General features: G+C 34.9%; 1 protein-coding gene across 4 annotated transcripts in view; it reads right to left on the reverse strand.

Moving 5' to 3' along the window:
• Positions 1 to 26,270, reverse strand: part of LOC148953654 (adenylate cyclase type 5-like) — a 118,205-nt gene that overhangs the window by 78,144 nt on the left and 13,791 nt on the right. For 3 of the 4 annotated variants that reach the window (XR_016143759.1, XM_089108402.1, XM_089108400.1), the window contains exon 4: positions 16,284 to 16,400. The exons of the other annotated variant lie outside the window; for it this stretch is intronic. Coding sequence is in view for 2 of the 3 variants with exons in the window: in XM_089108402.1 (XP_088964528.1) it covers positions 16,284 to 16,400 (117 nt within the window). In the remaining variant the exon portion in view is untranslated. The remainder of the gene's footprint in view (positions 1 to 16,283; positions 16,401 to 26,270) is intronic. 4 annotated transcript variants of the gene reach the window in all.

The following is a 26,270-nucleotide window of genomic DNA, read 5'->3' on the forward strand; positions in this document are numbered from 1 at the left end:
ACAGTTTGAGCCATTTGAAAAAAGATTTTAAGAAAGGTTTTAGAAGAGAATTTGAGGGTGAAACTCTGTGGTCGTTATAATACACAAGTTCCATTTGAACAGTGTTGTGAGGTCCTCTACCCCAACCCCAAAGGGTTCCGATCCCCCACCCCAACCCCGAAGGAAGCCCCCGGTACTCAAAGGTCTCCCAAAGCTCCCAAAGAGCCCCAGCCCCCCAAACGCCCTCCTCAGACCCTCAAAGGCCCTCCTCTGGTCCTCAAAGGGCCCCCGGACCCCCAAAGGGCCCCCGGACCACAGAGGCCCTCCCCCCGGTCCTCAACAGTCCCCCGGGCTCCCAAAGAGCCACTGGCGCCCCCAAAGGTCCACCCAGACCCCCAAAGGCCATCCCCGGGCCCCCCAAAGGCCCATCGAGCTCCCAAAGGACCAACGGGGTCCCAATGGCCCTACACCGGCCCCAAAGGTCTCCCAAGCTCCCAAAGAGCCCCAGCCCCCCAAACGCCCTCCTCAGACCCTCAAAGGACATCCCCGGGCCCCCCAAAGGCCCATCGAGCTCCCAAGGGACCAACGGAGTCCCAAAGGCCGTCAACCGGTCCCCAAATGTCCCCCAGGCACCCAAAGGCCCTCCCTGTGCCACAAAGGCCCCCCAAGCTCCCAAAGGGCCACCGGCGCCCCCAAAGGCCCACCCAGACCCCCAAAGGCCATCCCCCGGCCCCCCCAAAGCCCAACGCGCTCCCAAAGGACCAACCGGGTCCCAAAGGCCCACCACCCGTCCCCAAATGTGTGTTGGTCGATTTATTTGATGTTTTTCATGGATGTTTAATGGTTTTTGTCAGTGAGAATTTGAAAAACAGGAACTTTGTCACATTTATGGATGTCAACATCAATTCATGTCTGTTATATGGTTTTCTCAGTGAGAATGAAAAACTGGAATTTGCCAAATGCTATGACTTTCCCGGAAACAGTTAGATCACGTGTTTCCTTCTCAGCCAATCAGCGATTCGGATACATCCTCCTTCTCAGCCAATCAGAGGGCTGGTTACATATTAGCGGTGGTGGGAATATAAGGAACGGGTTTTTTTGCTATAGTTTTATTAGTCTGTGAATAGAATTCAAAGGAGTGAGAAGAAGAAGAAAAGGTATTTATGCAGAGTTTCAACTAGCTATGGCTAAGTTTGCTAAAGACAAGATATTTTCTCATTAACACACACAAAATCGGAAAAAAATATAAAGTGGTCCTCTAGTTCCTGCATAATAAGGATTAAATTAAGACTTTTATGAAGAGTTTCATCTAGTTCTGGCTCAGTTTGATAAAGACAAGACCTTTTCAGACGAAAACACAAATAATCAGAAAAAAGTTAAATGTTAATATAGTACCTACGCAATTAGGCTTAAATGAAGATATTTATGCAGAGTTTCAACTAGCTATGGCTAAGTTTGCTAAAGACAAGCTATTTTCTTGTGAAAACAGACAAAATCAGAAAAATGATCAATGTTCCTTTAGTACCTACGCAATTAGACTAAAAATGAAGATATTTATGCAGAGTTTCAACTATCTATGGCTAAGTTTGCTAAAGACAAGCTATTTTCTTGCGAAAACACACAAAATCATAAAAAATGTTCAATTTCTATGCATTCTAAATTTAGGGGAGGGGGGCGTGAATCCATGATTTTTGTTGGGGAGGGGATTAGCACTTTTAATAGTGACAAAATAGAAATGAAATTTAATTTAAACACTTTTTTTCAGATATAATAATGTTTGGTGTGATTGACACAGAATATATTGGTCTGAAATATTCCGCAACTGGCATTATATTCGAAGCAGCTTTCTTACTCCTAGACAATCAACGACGTGAAATTCATTGCTATAAATGGAACATCAGATACAATATGTATAAGTACGAGAAAAACAGATGGAGTCCAACACTAAATTTTATAAATCGAAATGGCTTTTACGCTAAAATCATACGACCACATAATGAAAATGGCTATGAAATAAAACGTGTACAAGAGGAAATTCAGGAAATATGCAGTTTTTTCGGTGTGCAAGCTGTTTATGTTAAGGGAAACGTGCCAACTGATAAACTCTTACTAGAAAAATGTGATAAAAACATAGCATTATTCAATTTAGAAGACTTCAAATGTGAGAAATACCTGCATTCAGTCCATGACCCAGAAGATGAAGTTAGATATTTCGCTAAATGGATACCGGAAAAGATACCTGACATGGAAAATGCATCAGATATCCAAAGTCCTAAACTTGCTCCTCCTCATATCAAATGGATTAAGCTTCTTTTTTTTAAATATGTCATTATTTTTTTCAAATGTTTTAAATATGTTTAAGCAATAAATATCTTAAGCCTCAACCGTTTTTATTCTTTAGAATAGTCCATCGCCATGAAAATTATACTTTCAGATTCAACATGTCAGTGAACACACTTTCAAGTTCAGCATGTTAGAGAACCCTAAATAGTCATCCATAAAAAGGTAAGTTAACTCTAAAAGGTTAAAGAATTTTTCTGAAATTATCTTGAGCCTGAGACGTTTTTATTATTTAGAATATTCCATCGCCAAGAAAATTAGAACCTCAGATTAAACATGACAGGGAACACACTTTCAAGTTCAGCATGTTGGAGAACCCTAAATAGTAATACATAAAAAGTTAAGTTAAATATAAAAGGTTAAAGAATTTTTATTAAATTATCAAGCCTCAACCGTTTTTTATTCTTTAGAATAGTCCATCGCCACGAAAATTAGACATTCAAATTCAACATGTCAGGGAACACACTTTCAAGTTCAACATGTTGGAGAACCCTAAATAGTCATCCATAAAAAGGTAAGTTAACCCTAAAAGGTTAAAGAATTTTTCTGAAATTACACTTTCAGATCCAGTATGTCAGGGGGCACACTTTCAGGTTCAGCATGTAGGAGAACCCTAAATGCACATCCCTAAAAAGGTAAGTTACCCCTAAATAGTTAAAGAATTTCTCTATTTATGCAGAGTTTCAACTAGCTATGGCTAAGTTTGCTAAAGACAAGCTATTTTCTTGCAAAAACACACAAAATCAGAAAAAATGTTCAATGTTCCTTTAGTACCTAAGCAATTAGACTAAAAATGAAGATATTTATGCAGAGTTTCAACTAGCTATGGTTATTTTTGGTAAAGACAAGCTATTTTCTCGCGAAAACACACAAAATCAAAAAAAAAATGTTCAATGTTCCTTTAGTACCTACTCAATTAGACTAAAAATGAATATATGTATGCAGAGTTTCAACTAGCTATGGCTAAGTTTGTTAAAGACAAATTATTTTCTTGCGAAAACACACAAAATCAGAAAAAATGGTCAATGTTCCTTTAGTACCTACGCAATTAGACTAAAAATGAAGATATTTATGCAGAGTTTCAACTAGCTATGGTTATGTTTGCTAAAGACAAGCTATTTTCTCGCGAAAACACACAAAATCAGAAAAAAAATGTTCAATGTTCCTTTAGTACCTACGCAATTAGACAAAAAATGAAGATATTTATGCAGAGTTTCAACTAGATATGGCTAAGTTTGCTAAAGACAAGCTATTTTCTTGCGAAAACCCACAAAGTCAGAAAAAATGATCAATGTTCCTTTAGTACCTACACAATTAGACTAAAAATGAAGATATTTATGCAGAGTTTCAACTAGCTATGGCTATGTTTGCTAAAGACAAGCTATTTTCTTGCGAAAACACACAAAATCAGAAAAAATGTTCAATGTTCCTTTAGTACCTACACAATTAGACTAAAAATGAAGATATTTATGCATAGTTTCCACTAGCTATGGCTAAGTTTGCTAAAAACAAGCTATTTTCTTGCGAAAACACACAAACTCAGAAAAAATGTTCAATGTTCCTTTAGTACCTACGCAATCAGGCTAAAAATGAAGATATTTATGCACAGTTTCAACTAGCTATGACTAAGTTTGCTAAAGACAAGCTATTTTCTTGCGAAAACACACACAAAATCAGAAAAAATGTTCAATGTTCCTTTAGTACCTACGCAATTAGACTAAAAATTAAGGTATTTATGCAGAGTTTCAACTAGCTATGGCTAAGTTCTGTAAAGACAAGCTATTTTCTCACGAAAACAGACAAAATCAGAAAAAAATGTTCAATTTTCCTGTAGTACCTACGCAATTATGATGAAATGACGATATGTATGCAGAGTTTCAACTATCTATGTCTAATTTAGCTAAAGACAAGATATTTTCATGCGAAAACACACAAAATCAGAAAAAAATGTTCAATGTTCCTTGAGTACCTACGCAAATAGGCTAAAAATGAATATATTTATGAATATTTTCAAGTATCTATGGCTAACTTTGATAAAGTCAAGATATTTTTTTGTGAAAACACACAAAATCAGAAAAAATGATAAAGTTTCCTTTAGTACCTACGCAATTATTCTAAAATGAAGATATTTATGCAGAGTTTCAACTATCTATGGGTAAGTTTGCTAAAGACAAGATATTTTCTTGCGAAAACACACAAATCAGAAAAAATGTTCAATGTTCTTTTAGTACCTACACAATTAGACTAAAAATGAAGATATTTATGCAGAGTTTCAACTAGCTATAGCTAAGTTTGTTAAAGACAAGATATTTTCTTGCGAAAACACACAAAATCAGAAAAAATTATCAATGTTCCTTTAGTACCTACACAATTAGACTAAAATGAAGATATTTATGCAGAGTTTCAACTATCTATGGCTAAGTTTGCTAAAGACAAGATATTTTCTTGCGAAAACACACAAAATCAGAAAAAATGTTCAATGTTCCTTTAGTACCTACACAATTAGACTAAAAATGAAGATATTTATGCAGAGCTTCAACTAGCTATGGCTAAGTTTGCTAAAGACAAGCTATTTTCTTGTGAAAACACACAAAATCAGAAAAAATGTTCAATGTTCCCTTAGTACCAACACAATTAGACTAAAAATGAAGATATTTATGCAGAGTTTCAACTAACTATGGTTAAGTTTACTAAAGACAAGCTATTTTCTTGCGAAAACATACAAAATCAGAAAAAATGTTCAATGTTCCTTTAGTACCTACGCAATTAGACTTAAATGAAGATATTTATGCAGAGTTTCAACTAGCTATGGCTAAGTTTGGTAAAGACAAGCTATTTTCTTGTGAAAACACACAAAATCAGAAAAAAATGATCAATGTTCCTTTAGTACCTACTTAATTACACTAAAAATGAAGATATTTATGCAGAGTTTCAACTAGCTATGGCTAAGTTTGCTAAAGACAAGCTATTTTCTTGTGAAAACACAAAATCAGAAAAAATGATCAATGTTAATTTAGTACCTACGCAATTAGACTAAAAATGAAGATATTTATGCAGTTTCAACTAGCTATGGCTAAGTTTGCTAAAGACAAGCTATTTTCTTGTGAAAACACATAAAATCAGAAAAAATGATCAATGTTCCTTTAGTACCTACGCAATTAGACTAAAAATGAAGATATCTATGCAGAGTTTCAACTAGCTATGGCTAAGTTTGTTAAAGACAAACTATTTTCTTGCGAAAACACACAAAATCAGAAAAAATAATCAATGTTCCTTTAGTACCTACGCATTTAGGCTAAAAATGAAGATATTTATGCACAGTTTCAACTAGCTATGGCTAAGTTTGCTAAAGACAAGCTGTTTTCTTGTGAAAACACACATAATCAGAAAAAATGATCAATGTTCCTTTAGTACCTACGCATTTAGACTAAAAATGAAGATATTTATGCAGAGTTTCAACTATCTATGGCTAAGTTTACTAAAGACAAGATATTTTCTTGCGAAATCACACAAAATCAGAAAAAAAGTTCAAATTTCCTTTAGTACATAAACAAGTATACTAAAATTGAATAAATATAGTACGAGTTTCAAATCGCTATGGCTAATTTTGCTAAAGACAAGATATTTTCTTGCGAAAACACGCAAAATCAGAAAAAATGTTCAATGTTACTTTAGTACCTATTTCTTGCGAAAACACACAAAATCAGAAAAAATGTTCAATGTTCCTTTAGTACCTAAACAATTAGGCTTAAATGAAGATATTTATGCAGAGTTTCAACTAGCTATGGCTAACTTTGCTAAAGACAAGCTATTTTCTTGCGAAAACACACAAAATCAGAAAAAAACTGTTCAATGTTCCTCTAGTACCTACGCAATTAGGCTGAAATGAAGATATATATGCAGAGTTTCAACTAGCTATGGCTAAGTTTGCTAAAGACAAGCTATTTTCTTGCAAAAACACACAAAATCAGAAAAAATATCGTTAGGTTAGATTAAGTTAGATTAGGTTAGGTTAGCCTACGTACGCGCGCAGAGAGGTTAGGTTAGGTTAGGTTGGATTAAGTTAGGTTAGGTTAAGCTAGGTTAGGTTAGATTAAGTTAGGTTAGGTTAAGTTAGGTTAGGATAGGTTAGATTAAGTTAGGTTAGGCTAAGTTAGGGTAGGCTAGGTTAGCCTACGTACGCGCGCGTACGTAGGCTAACCTAGCCTACCCTAACTTAGCCTAACCTAACTTAATCTAACCTATCCTAACCTAACTTAACCTAACCTAACTTAATCTAACCTAACCTAGCTTAACCTAACCTAACTTAATCCAACCTAACCTAACCTAACCTATCTGCGCGCGTACGTAGGCTAACCTAACCTAATCTAACTTAATCTAACCTAACGATATTTTTTCTGATTTTGTGTGTTTTCGCAATAAAATAGCTCGTCTTTAGCAAAATTAGCCATAGCTAGTTGAAACTCTGCATATATATCATCCTTTAAGCCTAATTGCGTAGGTACTAGAGGAACATTGAACATTTTTTTCTGATTTTGTGTGTTTTAGCAAGAAAATAGCTTGTCTTTAGCAAACTTAGCCATAGCTAGTTGAAACTCTGCATAAATATCTTCATTTAAGCCTAATTGTTTAGGTACTAAAGGAACATTTAACATTTTTTCTGATTTTGTGTTTTCTCAAGAAATAGGTACTAAAGGAACATTGAACATTTTTTCTGATTTTGTGTGTTTTCGCAAGAAAATAGCTTTTCTTTAGCAAACTTAGCCATAGCTAGTTGAAACTCTTCATAACTATCTTCATTTTTAGTCTAATTGCGTAGGTACTAAAGGAACATTGAACATTTTTTCTGATTTTGTGTGTTTTCTCTAGAAAATAGCTTTTCTTTACCAAACTTAGCCAGACCTAGTTGAAACTCTTCATAGATATATTCATTTTTAGTCTAAATGCGTAGGTTCTAAATGAACATTGATCATTTTTTTTCTGATTTTGTTTGTTTTTACAAGAAAACAGCTTGTCTTTAGCAAACTTAGCCATAGCCAGTTGAAACTCTGGATAAATATCTTTATTTTAAGTCTAATTGCGTAGGTACTAAAGGAACATTGATCATTTTTTCTGATTTTGTGTGTTTTCACAAGAAAATAGCTTGTCTTTAGCAAACTTAGCCATAGATAGTTGAAACTCTGCATAGATATCTTAATTTTTAGTCTAATTGCGTAGGTACTAAAGGAACATTGATCATTTTTTCTGATTTTGTGTGTTTTCACAAGAAAATAGCTTGTCTTTAGCAAACTTAGCCATAGCTAGTTGAAACTCTGCATAAATATCTTCATTTTTAGTCTAATTGCGTAGGTACTAAAGGAACATTGATCATTTTTTCTGATTTTGTGTGTTTTCACAAGAAAATATCTTGTCTTTAGCAAACTCAGCCATAGCTAGTTGAAACTCTGCATAAATATCTTAATTTTAAGTCTAATTGCGTAGGTACTAAAGGAACATTGATCATTTTTTCTGATTTCGTGTGTTTTCGCAAGAAAATAGCTTGTCTTTAGCAAACTTAGCCATAGCTAGTTGAAACTCTGCATATATATCTTCATTTTTAGTCTAATTGTGTAGGTACTAAAGGAACATTGATCATTTTTTCTGATTTGGTTTGTTTTCACAAGAAAATAGTTTGTATTTACCAAACTTAGCCAGAGATATTTTAAACTCTGAATAATTATATTAATTAAAGTCTAAGTGCGTAGGTACTAAAGGAACATTGAAAATTTTTTCTGATTTTGTATGTTTTCGCACGAAAATATCTTGTCTTTAGAAAACTTAGCCATAGCTATTTGAAACTCTGCATAAATATCTTCATTTTTAGTCTAATTGTGTAGTTACTAAGGGAACATTGAAAATTGTTTCTGAGTTTGTGTGTTTTCACAAGAAAATAGATTCTCTTTATAAAACAAAGCCCTAGCTAGTTGAAGATCTACATAAATATCTTCATTTAATCAGAATTGCTTAGGTACTAAAGGAACATTGAACATTTTTTCTGATTTTGTGTGTTTTCGCAAGAAAATAGCTTGTCTTTAACAAACTTAGCCATAGTTAGTTGAAACTCTGCATAAATATCTTCATTTTTAGTCTAATTGCGTAGGTACTAAAGGAACATTGAACATTTTTTCAGATTTTGTGTGTTTTCGCAAGAAAATATCTTGTCTTTAGCAAACGTAGCCATAGATATTTGAAACTCTGCATAAATATCTTCATTTTAGTCTAATTGCGTAGGTACTAAAGGAACATTGAAAATTTTTTCTGATTTTGTGTGTTTTCACAAGAAAATATCTTGTCTTTAACAAACTTAGCTATAGCTAGTTGAAACTCTGCATAAATATCTTCATTTTTAGTCTAATTGTGTAGGTACTAAAGGAACATTGAACATTTTTTCTGATTTTGTGTGTTTTCGCAAGAAAATATCTTGTCTTTAGCAAACTTAGCCATAGATAGTTTAAACTCTGCATAAATATCTTCATTTTAGTCTAATTGCGTAGGTACTAAAGGAACATTGATCATTTTTTCTGATTTTGTGTGTTTTCACAAAAAAATATCTTGTCTTTAGCAAAGTTAGCCATAGCTACTTGAAACTCTGCATAAATATCTTCATTTTTAGCCTAATTGCGTAGGTACTAAAGGAACATTGAACATTTTTTTCTGATTTTGTGTGTTTTCGCATGAAAATATCTTGTCTTTAGCAAACTTAGCCATAGATAGTTGAAACTCTGCATAAATATCTTCATTTCAGACTAATTGCGTAGGTAGTAGAGGAACATTGAACATTTTTTTCTGATTTTGTGTGTTTTCGTGAGAAAATAGCTTGTCTTTAGCAAACTTAGCCATAGCTAGTTGAAACTCTGCATAAATATCTTCATTTTTAGTCTAATTGCGTAGGTACTAAAGGAACATTGATCATTTTTCTGATTTTGTGTGTTTTCGCAAAAAAATATCTTGTCTTTAACAAACATAATCATAGATAGTTGAAACTCTGCATAAACATCTTCATTTTTAGCCTAATTGTGTATGTACTAAAGGAAAATTGACCATTTTTTCTGACTTTGTGTGTTTTCGCAAGAAAATAGCTTATCTTTAGCAAACTTAGCCATAGCTAGTTGAAACTCTGCATAAATATCTTCATTTAAGTCTAATTGCGTAGGTACTAAAGGAACATTGAACATTTTTTCTGATTTTGTATGTTTTCGCAATAAAATAGCTTGTCTTTAGTAAACTTAGCCATAGTTAGTTGAAACTCTGCATAAATATCTTCATTTTTTCTATAATGTTGTAGTTACTAAGGGAACATTGAACATTTTTTCTGAGTTTGTGTGTTTTCGCAAGAAAATAGCTTCTCATTAGCAAACATAGCAATAGTTAGTTGAAGATCTACATAATTATCTTAATTTAAGCCTAAATTCGTAGGTACTACAGGAACATTGAACATTTTTTCTGATTTTATGTGTTTTCGCAAGAAAATAGTTTCTCTTTAGCAAACTTAGCCATAGCTAGTTGAAACTCTGCATAAATATCTTCATTTTTAGTCTAATTGTGTAGGTACTAAAGGAACATTGAACATTTTTTCTGATTTTGTGTGTTTTCGCAAGAAAATATCTTGTCTTTAGCAAACTTAGCCATAGATAGTTGAAACTCTGCATAAATATCTTCATATTTAGTCTAATTGCGTAGGTACTAATGGAACATTGATCATTTTTTCTGATTTTGTGTGTTTTCGCAAGAAAATATCTTGTCTTTAACAAACTTAGCCATAGCTAGTTGAAATTCTGCATAAATATCTTCATTTTTAGTCTAATTGTGTAGGTACTAAAGGAACATTGATCATTTTTCTGAGTTTGTGTGTTTTCGCAAGAAGAAATTTTTTCTATAGCAAACTTCGCAATAGTTAGTTGAATATGTGCATATATATCGTCATTTTTAGTCTGATTGCGTAGGTACTAAAGGAACATTGATCATTTTTTCTGATTTTGTGTGTTTTCACAAGAAAATATCTTGTCTTTAGCAAAATTAGCCATAGCTACTTGAAACTCTGCATAAATATCTTCATTTTTAGTCTAATTGCGTAGGTACTAAAGGAACATTGAACATTTTTTTCTGATTTTGTGTGTTTTCGCATGAAAATAGCTTGTCTTTAGCAAACTTAGACATAGATAGTTGAAACTCTGCATAAATATCTTCATTTCAGACGAATTGCGGAGGTACTAGAGGTACCTATTACATTTTTTCTTAGTTGTCTTGTTATCGTTAGAAAATTGCATGTATTTTGCACTATTAACCCTTGATAGTTGAAACTCTTAAAAAACACCTTCATTTTTTGACTAACTGCACAGGTAATCAGGTACAATTTATCATTTTTTTCTGACTTTGTGTGTTTTCGTAAGATAATAGCTTGTCTTTAGCAAACTTAGCCATAGCTAGTTGAAACTCTGCATAAATATCTTCATTTTTAGTCTAATTGCGTAGGTACTAAAGGAAAATTGAAAATTTTTTCTGAGTTTGTGTGTTTTTGCAAGAAAATAGCTTGTCTTTAGCAAACTTAGCCATAGCTATTTGAAACTCTACATAAATATCTTCATTTTTAGTCTAATTGTGTAGGTACTAAAGGAACATTGAACATTTTTTCTGATTTTGTGTTTATTCTCAAGAAAATAGCTTGACTTAATCAAACATAGACATAGATAGTATAAACTCAGCATAAATATCTTCATTTTTAGTCTAATTGAGTAGGTACTAAAGGAACATTGATCATTTTTTCTGACTTTGTGGGTTTTCGCAAGAAAATAGCTTGTCTTTAGCAAACTTAGCCATAGCTAGTTGAAACTCTGCATAAATATCTTCATTTTTAGTCTAATTGCGTACGTACTAAAGGATCATTTAACATTTTTTTTCTGATTTTGTGTGTTTTCTCGAGAAAATAGCTTGTCTTTAGCAAAAATAACCATAGCTAGTTGAAACTCTGCATAAAAATCTTCATTTTTAGTCTAATTGCGTAGGTACTAAAGGAGCATTGACCATTTTTTCTGATTTTGTGTGTTTTCGCAAGAAAATAGTTTGTCTTTAACAAACTTAGCCATAGCTAGTTGAAACTCTGCATAAATATCTTCATTTTTAGTCTAATTGCGTAGGTACTAAAGGAACATTGAACATTTTTTTTGTGATTTTGTGTGTTTTCACGAGAAAATAGCTTGTCTTTAGCAAACTTAGCCATAGCTACTTGAAACTCTGCATAAATATCTTCATTTTTAGTCTAATTGCATAGGTACTAAAGGAACATTGAACATTTTTTCTGATTTTGTGTGTTTTCGCAAGAAAATAGCTTTTCTTTAACAAACTTAGCCATAGCTAGTTGAAACTCTGCATAAATAGAGAAATTCTTTAACTATTTAGGGGTAACTTACCTTTTTAGGGATGTGCATTTAGGGTTCTCCTACATGCTGAACCTGAAAGTGTGCCCCCTGACATACTGGATCTGAAAGTGTAATTTCAGAAAAATTCTTTAACCTTTTAGGGTTAACTTACCTTTTATGGATGACTATTTAGGGTTCTCCAACATGTTGAACTTGAAAGTGTGTTCCCTGACATGTTGAATTTGAATGTCTAATTTTCGTGTCGATGGACTATTCTAAAGAATAAAAAACGGTTGAGGCTTGATAATTTTAGAAAAATTCTTTAACCTTTTAGTGTTAACTTACCTTTTTATGGATGACTATTTAGGGTTATCCAACATGCTGAACTTGAAAGTGTGTTCCCTGGCATGTTGAATCTGAAGGTCTAGTTTTCGTGGCGATGGACTATTCTAAAGAATAAAAACGTCTCAGGCTTAAGATAATTTCAGAAAAATTCTTTAACCTTTTAGAGTTAACTTACCTTTTTATGGATGACTATTTAGGGTTCTCCAACATGCTGAACTTGAAAGTGTGTTCCCTGACATGTTGAATCTGAAAGTATAATTTTCATGGCGATGGACTATTCTAAAGAATAAAAACGGTTGAGGCTTAAGATATTTATTGCTTAAACATATTTAAAACATTTGAAAAAAATAATGACATATTTAAAAAAAAAAAGCTTAATCCATTTGATATGAGGAGGAGCAAGTTTAGGACTTTGGATATCTGATGCATTTTCCATGTCAGGTATCTTTTCCGGTATCCATTTAGCGAAATATCTAACTTCATCTTCTGGGTCATGGACTGAATGCAGGTATTTCTCACATTTGAAGTCTTCTAAATTGAATAATGCTATGTTTTTATCACATTTTTCTAGTAAGAGTTTATCAGTTGGCACGTTTCCCTTAACATAAACAGCTTGCACACCGAAAAAACTGCATATTTCCTGAATTTCCTCTTGTACATGTTTTATTTCATAGCCATTTTCATTATGTGGTCGTATGATTTTAGCGTAAAAGCCATTTCGATTTATAAAATTTAGTGTTGGACTCCATCTGTTTTTCTCGTACTTATACATATTGTATCTGATGTTCCATTTATAGCAATGAATTTCACGTCGTTGATTGTCTAGGAGTAAGAAAGCTGCTTCGAATATAATGCCAGTTGCGGAATATTTCAGACCAATATATTCTGTGTCAATCACACCAAACATTATTATATATTAAAAAAAGTGTTTAAATTAACTTTCACTTCTATTTTGTCACTATTAAAAGTGCTATTCCCGTCCCCAACCAAAATCATGGATTCACGCCCCCCTCCCCTAAATTTAGAATGCATAGAAATTGAACATTTTTTCTGATTTTGTGTGTTTTCGCAAGAAAATAGCTTGTCTTTAGCAAACTTAGCCATAGATAGTTGAAACTCTGCATAAATATCTTCATTTTTAGTCTAATTGCGTAGGTACTAAAGGAACATTGATCATTTTTCTGATTTTGTCTGTTTTCACAAGAAAATAGCTTGTCTTTAGCAAACTTAGCCATAGCTAGTTGAAACTCTGCATAAATATCTTCATTTAAGCCTAATTGCGTAGGTACTAAAGGAAAATTGAACATTTTTCTGATTTTGTGTGTTTTCGCAAGAAAATAGCTTGTCTTTAGCAAACTTAGCCATAGCTAGTTGAAACTCTGCATAAATATCTTCATTTCAGCCTAATTGCGTAGGTACTAGAGGAACATTTTACATTTTTTTCTGATTTTGTGTGTTTTCATTAGAAAATATCTTGTCTTTAGCAAACTTAGCCATAGCTACTTGAAACTCTGTATAAATACCTTTTCTTCTTCTTCTCACTCCTTTGAATTCTATTCACAGACTAATAAAACTATAGCAAAAAAAACCTTTCCTTATATTCCCACCGCCACCAATATGTAACCAGCCCGCTGATTGGCTGAGAAGGAGGATGTATCCGACTCGCTGATTGGCTGAGAAGGAAACACGTGATCTAAATGTTTTCTAGAAACTCATAACATTTGGCAAATTCCTGTTTTTCATTCTCACTGAGAAAACAATATAACAGACATGAATTGCGGTTGACATCCATAAATGTGACAAAGTTCCTGTTTTTCAAATTCTCACTGACAAAACCATTAAATATCCATGAAAAACATCAAATAAATCGACCAACCCACATTTGGGGCCCGGTGGAGGGCCTTGGGGACCCCTTTGGTCCTGTGGGCGCTCGTTGGGCGTGGGGAGGGCCGGGGGTTGCCGTTGGTTGGCAGGTGGGGGTCTGGGGGGGCGCCGGTGGCCCTTGGGGAGCTTGGGGGGCGTGTGTGGAACAGGGAGGGCCTTTGGGTGCCTGGGGGACAGTTGGGGACCGGTGGAGGGCCTTTGGGACCCTGTTGGTCCTTTGGGAGCTCGATGGGCCTTTGGGGGGGCCCGGGGCGGTCCTTTGCGGGTGGGCGGAGGGCGTTCGGGGGGCTGGGGCTCTATGGGACCTTGGGAGACCTTTGTGGCCGGGGTAGGACCATTGGGACCCCGTGGGTCCTTTGGGAGCTCGATGGTCCGTTGGGGGGCCCGGGGATGGACTTTGGGGGTCTGGGTGGGCCGTTGGGGGCTCCGGTGGCTCTTTGGGAGCCTGTGGGACCATTGAGGCCCGGGGGGAGGGCCTCTGTGGTCCGGGGGGCCCTTTGGGGGTCCGGGGGCCCTTTGAGGACCAGAGGAGGGCCTTTGAGGGTCTGAGGAGGGCGTTTGGGGGGCTGGAGCTCTTTGGGAGCTTTGGGGGACCTTTGAGTACCGGGGGGCTTCCTTCGGGGTTGGGGTGGGGGATCGGAACCCTTTGGGGTTGGGGTAGAGGACCTCACAACACTGTTCAAATGGAACTTGTGTATTATAACGACCACAGAGTTTCACCCTCAAATTCTCTTCTAAAACCTTTCTTAAAATCTTCTTTCAAATGGCTCAAACTGTTTCGCCAAAATAATCCCATAAAATGGATAAAACCGTTTCGCCCAAATAATCCCTAAACGTAATTTCAGCGTGTTCCTTTTGTATGGCATCTGTGCGCTAACGCATTTCAAATTTCTAGGAAACCCTTTCCCACGTTAATCTCTTCATCTCATAAATTTTCCTAGCTAAACTATTAGGGTTTCGTTAGAATATCAATTTATCTCTCCGACTTAAAGCTCCGTGAAGCCGTATTTAAAAATAGAATTTCTATCTCTTTAGACTCCCGCATAATTCCAAGATAACATGTGATGTCAATTATAATTCCTGACACTAAAGATCAATGAAGCCCTATTTAAAAATAGAATATTAATTTTTCTCTCTGACCTAATGAACGTTTATCCCACAGACCTAAGATTAAAGAAGCCTTAATGTTTCTTAATTCTCCCCTTCGTGAATCAATAATTTCCCCTAGCGATTATGTAAATCAAGTTCACAGGTGCTATTTCTCAGGTTAAGCTAACCAAACAACAATGAAGCCATGTTTGTTTCATAATTTCCCCTTCGTGAATCAATAATTTCCCCTAGTGATTATGTAAATCCACGGAAATTCACTTCCCCCTCGAGTCCTAGATCAATAACATTGTTCCCGTTAGAATTCAATGCGCATGTGCAACCTTCGCCCCGGAGCTATTACACATAGAAACATCAAATAAATCGACCTTGGAAAAAGAGGTCATTGACCCCATTACGTAATCATTCTCCCTAGGGAGGCTATGCCCTTATTTGGGATGCAAAAAAAGTTGTAGGTGGCAGCAGGGGTGCGTGACACGAGCTCATGATGCCTTTCTACTGATTATATCCAATCACTTTCTAATCCAATCACTTTCTAATCCTGGCTAGACATTCTTCTGTTAGATACTTGTTTCCACGGTCACTTGACATTTTTGAAAAATCGGGGAATACTCCCTAGCATTCCCCGTATAGTAGAAAAATCGGGGAATTAGAATGCTCCCTAGATTCTTAATGCCTGCAACGGCATCAGCCCTCCTTCGCAATTTAAATATTTTCAGTCGTAAATGATGTTTAGTCAAACTTCGAAATCACTTCTTTTATTTCTTTGCGTCCTACCTCTATGTAAATTTTCTTATGAAATAAACTTGAAATAATTTTCAAAGATGTGAAATGAATTTTGCCATTAAATTTGTGATACAAACTGGGACAGTGGAGGAATTAAACAGGATGATAGGCTGAAGTCAATAGCTAGGAAGGGTTATGCCCGACGGATGGAAAAGTGTATGGTAAGAAGATTGCTTTTGGCACTTTAAGTAGTGTCTCTAAATGTGTACTCTTTTATTATAATTTATGCTCATAGCTACTGACAGTTACATATTTTATTATGGTTTTGAGTAGCTAAGATAAGCCTTAGTGAATCTATTAATTTTTTCTACTTTCTTGGGAATTTTTAATGTAAATGTATTTTTAATACAAAAAATTTTTTACATAAAGATGGTATTTTGGTATGCATCTTAAAAATGTTGAAAAGAGGATCTCCTATTAATATTACTCTAGAAGAATAGGACTTACCAATGGTCCAATGGCAGTTAGGAATAGTGAACAGATCATAAGACAGGCGATAGTTTGACATACTCTTCTGCTTGAAGTAATTTTACGAGAAAGGTGACGGAATGAAGACGGAAGGCACTGAAAACATAACGTGATATTTAATACATCTGATTTATATATTAAGGATATTCACTGCCATTAAATAAGTATAACTTAGTGTCTTTATCAAAAAATAAAAAAAAAACAAGTTTTTTAAACTGAAAGTAAGCAGCGACATTAAAACTCAAAACGAACAGAAATTATTCCGTATATGAAAGGGGTTGTCCCCTCCTCATCGCCGCTCACTTTAATCTAAATTTTTGTTTTTTTTAAAAAAATAAATTTTTTTTAAATATAAAAAATTTATGGTAAAGATCGTGAAAGTTAGAAAGGGCCTTCCCTTTAATATAAGGAATGTTTTATGGTAGGTTTTATTTTTAATGTCGCTCCTTACTTTCAGTTTAAAAAACTTGTTTTTTTTATTTAATTTCTGATCGTTTTTTAGTTAATGCAGCTTTTATTTGCATAAAAATTTTAATTTTCTTTTTCTAAATGAATGTCTTTACAAATTGAATTACTTAAATAACTTCTATATTATTATATTTTTATTATGTAAAAAAATAAAGAGTTGCAGATTTTTGCAGATATGAGCTTGAAACCTATGTAATAGGGTTTTCTGATACGCTGAATCTGACGATGTGATTTTCATTAAAATTCTTTAACTTGTAGGGGATATTTCCCCCCTCTTTAAAAAGTCGAGTAAATTTTCTCAGGTTCGTAGCCTTTGAGGAGTAATACTAAACTTAATAAAATTTATATATTTAGAATCAGCATTATAAACACATTCTTTTGATACATTTATTGACATCAAAATTCCGTTTTTAAAAGTTTTGATTACTATTGAGCCGTATCGCTTGTTTTTTTATTGTTTTTTTTTTATTACGTATATGTTATTACGTATATGAGGGGGTTCTCCCCTTAGTCAATACCACGCTCTTTACGTTAAAAGTTAAAAAAAAAAGTTTTGATTCACAAACCCCTGAATCACAAAGGCCGTTTAATTAGAACAGATATCTCTTTTGAAAGCACAAAAAAAAACTGTAGCTTAAAGAGCGAGGTATTGACTTGGGGGAGAACCCCCTCACTTACGTTATAATTTCTGTTCGTTTTAAGTTCTAATATTCCTTCTTACATTTCAGTTGAAAAAACTTGAATTTTTTTATTTAATTTCTGATCGTTTTTTAAATAATGCTTGGAAATCCGGCACCCCCTTCATAGAAATGTCCCTTACCCCAAAGAAATATCCTCCACGGAAATATTCTCCAGAGTAACCCCCTCCTCTAGCCCCCCCCCCTCCAGAAAAAATCCTTCCTGAAAATGGTTATATACTTCCCAATAACCAATAAATAATGCTGGCAAGTCCGGCGCCCCCTTCATGGCAATTTCCCTTCCCCCATGAAAGCTTCCTTCATGAACAGATCCTCCAACATAACCACCGACCCAACCATCCCTCCCACTACCAGAAAAAAAACTCCTGAAAACTTCTGTATACTTCCCAATAACCAATACTATATGTTAACATTGGGTAAAGTTCATAACTTTTAGCCCTCCCTCTGGGAACTTCGGGGGATTAAGTCATCCTAAAAGACTTATTTTTCATATTTTCGACCATGCTGAACAAAATGGCTATCTCAAAATTTTGATCGGGTGACTTTTGGAAAAAAATAAGCGTGGGAGGGGGCCTAGTTGCCCTCCATTTTTTTGGTCACTTAAAAAGGGCACTAGAACTTTTAATTTCCGTTCCAATGAGCCCTCCCACGTTATTCTAGGACCACTGGGTCGATACGATTACCCCTGGGAAAAAAAAAAGAAAAACAAACAAACAAATAAACATGCATCCGTGATCTTTCTTCCGGCAAAAAATGTAAAATTCCACATTTCTGTAGATTGGAGCTTGAAACCTCTACAGTAGTATTCTCTGATACGCTGAATATGATGATGTGATTTTCATTAATGTTCTATAGCTTTTAGGGGGTCTTTCCCCCTTTTTTTGAAAATCAGCCAAATTTTCTCAGGCGCGTAACTTTTGATGGGTAGCACTAAACTTGATGAAAGTTATATATTTGAAATCAGCTTTGAAATGTGATTCTTTTGATATATCTATTGGTATCAAAAACCCGTTTTCTAGAGATTCGGTTACCATTGAGCCGGGTCGCTCCTTATTTACAGTTACGTTACCACGAACTGTTTGATACTTACTAAATTGAAAGTAACAATAACTTCTTTACTAACATTGTTGGCTCGGAGAGAAGGCCACGACAATCTTTTAAAGTAAAAATAAAGAAAAACAAACAGAAATATTAGTCAAAATCTCCTAGGAATGGAGCGATTTCAACAAGTAAAGGAACCAATTTATGAACACCGTTAAACTCAAGTTGATTAATTGGTACCCAAGTTCGGCTCTTTGGATCTGAAGCGGGAGTGACGGTTTACTAATTTAGGTACCAAGGAAGTTAAAAACATCGAAAATCAGGGATGTGATTTGCTAATTTCTGTACTCAGGGAAATACATGAACTTTGTACAATGGGATCATTACTTGCTAGTTTTCATGCTAATAAAAAGCTGTAGTATAATATAGATGGCACTATAAATCCTAATGGGTACTTGTGAGATGATTATTTCCCAAAACGTTACGCCAGTGACAAAAGAAGTCAATAGTATATGTAAATGAAAACTTAGCACAAATATTTCTGTATATACTGCAATGGCCACCCCTTCCCCCCCCCCCAAAAAAAAGTAGCTATACTATATTGGTTTGGATGGATGAAAACGGGAATAATATTCAAACAAATGGGTTCTAAATTTGCATAGCCTTTGGATTTCTATAGGGCTAAACACGTTCTGCCATCCGTCCATCGAGTGTTCAAGGTCTACTTTGATTCAAAACAAAACCTGGATCAGTTCTTGAAAGTTTCTGTGAAAGTTGGCCACGAAAAGCTTTCTGCACAAGTATTTTTATATCTCCCAAAGCGTTGTTTCTCGTGTCAAAAGACTGGGCATCTGGCCTCGCAGTGCTCTAATCGGGCCCTCTGCTATCGCTGTGGATCATGCGATCATACCTCAAACAGTGCCTCTCCGTGTTTGGAAAAAATGTTCTATCTAGAATGTAAAGTTACCGGCCATACTTGTTACAGTGTAAAGTGTCCTAATAACAACAGTCAACTAGCAAAGCCCATGGTATGACATGGATGTGTCTGCTTCTACGCAAGCTGTACTTTTGTGGAATATTAATGGTGGACTATTAGTCAAAATTCCTGTGATCAATGGTTTGCTTTCGAATTGTGACGTATTGTGCTTGCAAGAGCATTTTTTGACGAGTCATAGTTTAGGCCTTCTGAAAATTGACAATAATTTTACTAGCTATTCGGTTCCCGCTAAACGATCCGCTTCCAGTGGCCGCCCCTTGGGTGGTATTGCGGTACTTGTTAGGACCTCGTGCCGGTCGGTATTTTTCATTCATGTGATTTTTTTCTTGCTATCCGTGTAAAAGAGTATGTTAGTGTAAACGTCTATCTCCCGACAGATTATCGCAATGACCGATCGGAATTTTTATTTACTTCTGCGTATGAGAAACTAGGGTCTTGCCTTTCAAAGATTCGCCTGTTAGGTAAGTGTTGTATTACTATGGGATATTTTAACTGTAATTTAACTGATGCCTCGTTATTGCGGACTGCTATTTTGTCTGGTATTTTTGACGATTGGCTTAGGATATTGCCGAAAGATCTTGATTACACTTACACACACCATTCAAGTCACGTTTCAAACCTTGACCATGCAGTTTCTTCTATAAATCTCCAAGTGTCACCTGTTCACGTCGTTACTGATTTTCAACTATCAGACCACCTTCCAATATCTGCATCCATTTATTGTCCCTCTGCTCAGTGTACTCCCACCACACAACCACATCAGCCCCACGCCCAATTTTACAGGGATTGGGAAAATATCCAAGATGATCTTTTTGCTGCAGTTACTAGTTCTGTCCTACATAAAATCCATGTTCCGTTCCAGTTGCTCATGGAAAATCTGCAAGTTGATGCAAATGAAATACTTCACGCACAAAATTTTTCCCGAAGGGAACAAAAACTGAAATCTTGTTGGGTTAATGATACATAGCTAAAATACAAGGGGTAAAAGTTCCTAGCTGAACCTGTGATGGCAAACCTGATTTTTGCGGTGTTCTCAGTCGAGGACAGTGTGCTTCACTTGATCAAAATCGGCTATATTTTCGGTGAAAAGCGTACAAAAGGCAAGTGCTGAATAAGCATACAACTAATCACTTAGCGTGAAATTCACCAAAACTATCGCACCCATTGACATTACACAGAGGGATTTTGCATTTTGAACACATTGTGCGAGTCTTCATAACGCATGGCGAGTTCTTGCAACGATTCTGCTTGTCGGTCTTTTCTGGACAATGAGCCGTTTGGTCAAACCGAGCACTCTGTCCGGGGCGCACAAAAATCTTGTTCCTTTTCTTAGACGGCTCTCTAAGACCTTCCTCTCTTTCGTCAGAATCAAAGTCACATTAAGTCCTTGGCCTACCTCACTTCTTGCGTGGAACAGCAGCGTAGGTAAGAGCCTGTGCAACGTCAAGGCGAAAGGAAAGTAGGTCAAGACGGCTTTTATTGCTGATTTTCAGTCGATCACAGTCACTCGTGCATTCTAGCCATGAGTTACAAACAGCAAGATCCACAATGTGGAAAATCATTCTGAAGGTCCACTTTTTTGATCGGATGAATGTTCTATAACAAGACAAAAGCTGGTCTATTTTGTCAACTCCACCCATATTTCTGTTGTACTCCTTGACAATCTGTGGTCTTGCGATTTCTATCTTTTTCTTTGCAGCCTTTGACCATCTGTTTACTTTGCTGACCTCACCTCCACCCACATATGTTGAAGCTAGCTGCAAGCTGCTGTTATCCAACTAGCGTACCAATACAAATTCATCTTGACCCCCAACTACTTCAGAAAAGCTGCCCCTTCCTGTTCTCTTCAGGTCTTTCTCGGTTTTCAATGGCACACTTCGGATCATATTCGCCCGGATAGTACCCGTGCAAAGTACTCCTTTTTTTTCAACTCTAGAAGAAGATTGATTGAAGTAAAAAAAATTTCACAATACACGTTTCTGTATGGTGAGGGATTGATCGCATTCACCAGCTGGAGGACTATACCAGCTCCCAGACCATATTTTCTAAAGTCTTCCAAGATTAGTGTATTCTTCCCTTGGTAAACATCAAAATTTAGCACGGTACCACCCGAAGTAAATAAGAGAAAGACCTTGATGCTCCATGGACAAGGTTTACCTCTTATATATTGTTTTATTTCAAGATTGCCTGAACATGGTACCATCTGCTCGTCCACTGACAGGTTTTCTGTTTGTGGTAGTTAACGCACTCATGTAAAGACCGTATCAGTTGTGGGTCAAACTTTCCATAAACGGTCGTTCGGATTCCTATCATTCAAGTTGTCAACAACATGGAGTGCTGAGTGGAGTCCGGAAACGCTGGAACCCACTTACATTCGTGACGTCAACAATTAAGGGTATCCTAGTGACTGGGTACCAAAGCCTCATGTATTTTAGAAACTTGAACAAACCCATTGCAACATGTATGCCAATGAGTCTCTTGATCTCTTCTCGAGTGGTACCAATGCTCACTACATTTTTCTGCATGGAGTAGACGTTTGTGTAGTTGGCAAGCCTTCATAAAATTCTTCATAAAAACACTTATTAAAGTAAACAATCGGGTCAAGGTCTTCGTCGTCATCAGAAGCTTAGGCTGTTGAAGGAGGGTTTCACTTGCCATTGTTGGAGGAAAAGGGCCTCTTGTAGTAACGAAAGTTCCTTTTTCGCTTTTTCCCTGTCTCTGTAGCGGGTTGTCGTGTCTCAACATCTGATATATCAAAATCTTGGGTTTCTTCTTTTTCGGGAGTATCGACACTGTCAGTAGGCACGTATGCTTCCACCTCCTCACTATTAGATAGGTCCTTCCTTTTAGACTGCTCACTACCAATGTCTTCAAAGATATTTTAAATATCAGCTTCATTTTGGATGTATTAACGTCTTCTAGAGGGTCCTAAAAAAGGAACTATTTGACAAGGACGAGAAAGAGCAATAAGCACCAGCTGGTATCACAGCTTGTATTTTGATGATTTGATTACAATGACAGTTAGTATTTTATCTTCCGTTACACACTGTCCTCAGCTGAGGACACGAAAAATAAGACTCCAGATGTCCTTCGAAACTTGTTTGACATCTGTATTCTGCATTTTTTTTTTATGACATGAAGATACATTGTTGAGCCGGCAAGAGGTCCCATAGATCGTTCCTTGTTGCTTTGTCTCTTTCTAGTGAAAAACATCAACTTATGCACTCTGTCCTCAAATGAGAACACTCAACTTTTATAACAGCGCTCCCAAACCAAAAAAATTCACAGCCATTCGAAAAAGTTTTCTCTATTACTGTCAAACATTCAATTATTCATGCTACAAAACCCAAGTGCCTCACATTCATACTTACCGAGTTATAGAATTTCAACTCTTACCTGGTTCAAGACTTTTTCTTCCATCTGACATGATAAATCCAAGAAAAATCTCCAAAATTCTGTCTATGCCTGGACTAAAGCGAAAAAAAGATGTCAGGCAGGGCTGACTTGTGCAAAACTACAGATATCACCACGAAAGCGTTACGAGCTACCTAGCGGTACAAATTTCATCGAGAAGTTGACGTATTCAGGTGAGGATACTATGCGTGAAGGGGTTAATGAAGTTGAACCATCCCTGGTCGTCAGTACTGGCCCAGTAGTTAAGATGTATTTGTTGTGTTTTTTTTAAGTGTTTGTTTTCCCGCTTATTGTAATTGTTGCAGTTTTTAAACTGATCAATGATGAACTCTCTTTTCGTGTGAGTCCAATTTAAGTGAGGCTTGTTATTCTCAATCTTGGTGTCAATTTTGTTTTGATACTACATTTTTTATCTTACTAATAATTTAATTGCTTATTAATTATCAGTTCTTTTAAACATATTACTTTAAGTAAATTTGGAAAAGGATCCGTGACTGAATTATTTCCTTGTTTCTGTTATTTATGTATATCGGAGTAAATGAATCAGTTGTTGAGAGTGATCTGAGTTCAAGACCAGCGGGCGAAAGTGCCTTTTAATTGTTTTACCGTTTCTTGTCATATTTACACTAGTTTATATGATTATCTACTGTATATATTTTTTAATTCACTGATAATTATTTAGGTTATTTTTTTTGCCAATTGCGGCTTGATGCAATGATGTTCATATTATTTATGTTTGTTCAGTATTTAGGAGCCTAAAAAAAAGAAACATGTTACGTACCTACAGAGCAGTGTATAATTGAGTTTTTCTTTCTCCTTTTGTGTAATCTGTTCTAAGAGCTGATTTAGATCTTAGTTCCAGCGTTCGTCACTAAAAACCACATGTATAACTCATAAGTTTATGTCTATTGCTTTTTTTTGCTTATTGCTTCGTCTTTTCCTTTTTTTGTATGACAGGTTTTCCAATAAATAGTAATAATAATAATAATAATAATAATAATATATATATATATATATATATATATATATATATATATATATATATATATATATATATATATATATATATATATATATATATATATATATATATATATATATATATTTATATATATATATATATATATATATATATATATATATATATATATATATATATATATATATATACATAATTATATATGCTTATATATGCTGCTGAACAACTCAGTTTTGTGTTAATCAATTAGACAATCTTTACGATCGTTTAGCTTCTCAGATACGCACTATAAACATCACCTTACAAGTAGAAGAAGGAACTAATGTAGCTAAAACCGCTTATTTAATTGGATATTTTCCATGTGTCAAAGAGAATAATATAAATAAAGATAAATTTTTTGCAGATTTATTAATTGCAAAGCCATATCCAGTAGTATTTTAATAAAAAAAAATTTTATGAGAAAGGTATATTGTGGAATAAAATGCTGAATAACTTGTGCCAAAATGAGTTAGAGGATGTGTGAACTCAAAGTGGAAGTTGCAATTTTTATCGAAGAAAATCAAAAATGAGGACGCAAATATGTTGGACATATGATAATTTAATTATTAAACTGATTGTTTGCCGGATATTTTTGAAAAATTAAGCTTTTTGAACGAATTAAGGTAAGGCCCAAAAATATGTCTATTGATTCAAAAGATAATGTGGAAGCATTCATAAAAAATGGAGCTATGAAGGCGAATTTGGAAAAAAAACTTTGACATGTCTCCACTTTTAAATTTATGTGCCCAAGATAACGTAGAAGCGAACAAAAATCCATTTGTTGAATCCTTGGAATGAATACTTTGTTAATCCATTTCACGAATTATTTTCTTATGATCTCAATTGTAAAAAATATGTGTGATTACACAATTCTTTTATCGACAGAAAAGATTAGAAATTTGAATTAACGAGTAATGAAAAATAAAACTTGATTACATCTCTAATTCAATTGTTGCAAAATATTAAGAGTGAACATAATATTTTGTCCAATAAAGATTTAAAAGCATTCTCTTAATAATTCATTTAATATTTCTTTTAATAGTTATTAATAATTCTAAGAATAAAAATCTAAAAATAATTCTTTTAATAATTATTAATAATATAATAATTTTAAAAAGCATTCAATAAAGCTTTAAATTGAGGAATTGATGTTAGTATTATGATAAATCATATTATTTTTTTGTTGTTGGTTTTTGTTTGATTTTTGAGTAGCCAAATGGGTATTAAAAAGGTTTTAGTTGTTTATTTGTTTATAAAAGAAGGATTAGAATGGCGTGCCTAATGATATTGTAAGGGCACAGCTTTCTACTCCTCCTAGGGTTTTTTTTAGGGTTGAGGGAAGGTTGGAAGGATGGAGGATGATGTATAGTTGATTGAGAACAAGGTTTTATGAAAATTATATGTCTATTATTAATGTATTTCCACGGTGAAAGGAGTGCCTTATGGTAGAAGGGCACCCTGCTAAACCAGGAATGGTATATTTTGGCGGTTTTGAATTTTTTTTTGTAGTATACCTTGGCTTTGTCAATTATTGTTTGGCTACCCAAATCCAAATTTAAAAAAATTAAAGTTGTTTTTAAACTAGTATATCTTTTATTAAATTTTGAAATTAGGTTAAAAATATTATTAGGTTACCAAGAGCAGAGGAAGTGGGATTTAATTAAAAAAAAAAAAAAACATTCATGCCGTTTGCAAATTTCATTGATACAAAACAGAATTTTCTCCATTAGATGAAATGAAACAGAAATATCGTGTTCATTTGGTTGTAGAAAAAGATCTCCGTGCAGTCATTTCATGATTGACACCGATATTTGACGAACTTTGAGCTAGCAAGCGCATTTATGTCTTTAAAAGACAATAAAATAATTGTTATTCGCATTCTTTGTTTGGTATAGTTTGTCTTAATACATTTTGTAGTACTAAAAATTTTCACGTCTGTATTGTTCTAGATAATGAAAGGAGGTCATCATGTGATTAAACATTTTTAAGGAAGCCGTGACAGAATAAAGTTTGGGAACCTCTGGTTTAGACCAATATTAATCACTATATTTTACTCCCGTGGCAAATTTGTAAATAAAGACAAGTTGTCAGTTATGTTGAATCTAGCTATGTATTCTGTTTCTGAACAAATAGTCAGCACGCTAGGGATTTATCTAGTTAGGATATATTAACAACCCTTTTTGGGAACGGTGCAGTCATTTAAACCAGACCTTCTAAATTGGTGACTTGTTCACAAGAACCCCTTCACAAAGTGGTCACAGCTCCACTTTACAAAGGAAATTGAAACTAAAAGGGAGGGAGTACAGACTAACAATTTGACTATTTTGTGA

This window comes from Artemia sp. Qi Xiang Cuo, chromosome 3 (genome assembly GCF_049724085.1).
Source record: "Artemia sp. Qi Xiang Cuo chromosome 3, ASM4972408v1, whole genome shotgun sequence".
Taxonomy (NCBI): Eukaryota; Metazoa; Arthropoda; class Branchiopoda; order Anostraca; family Artemiidae; genus Artemia; species Artemia sp. Qi Xiang Cuo.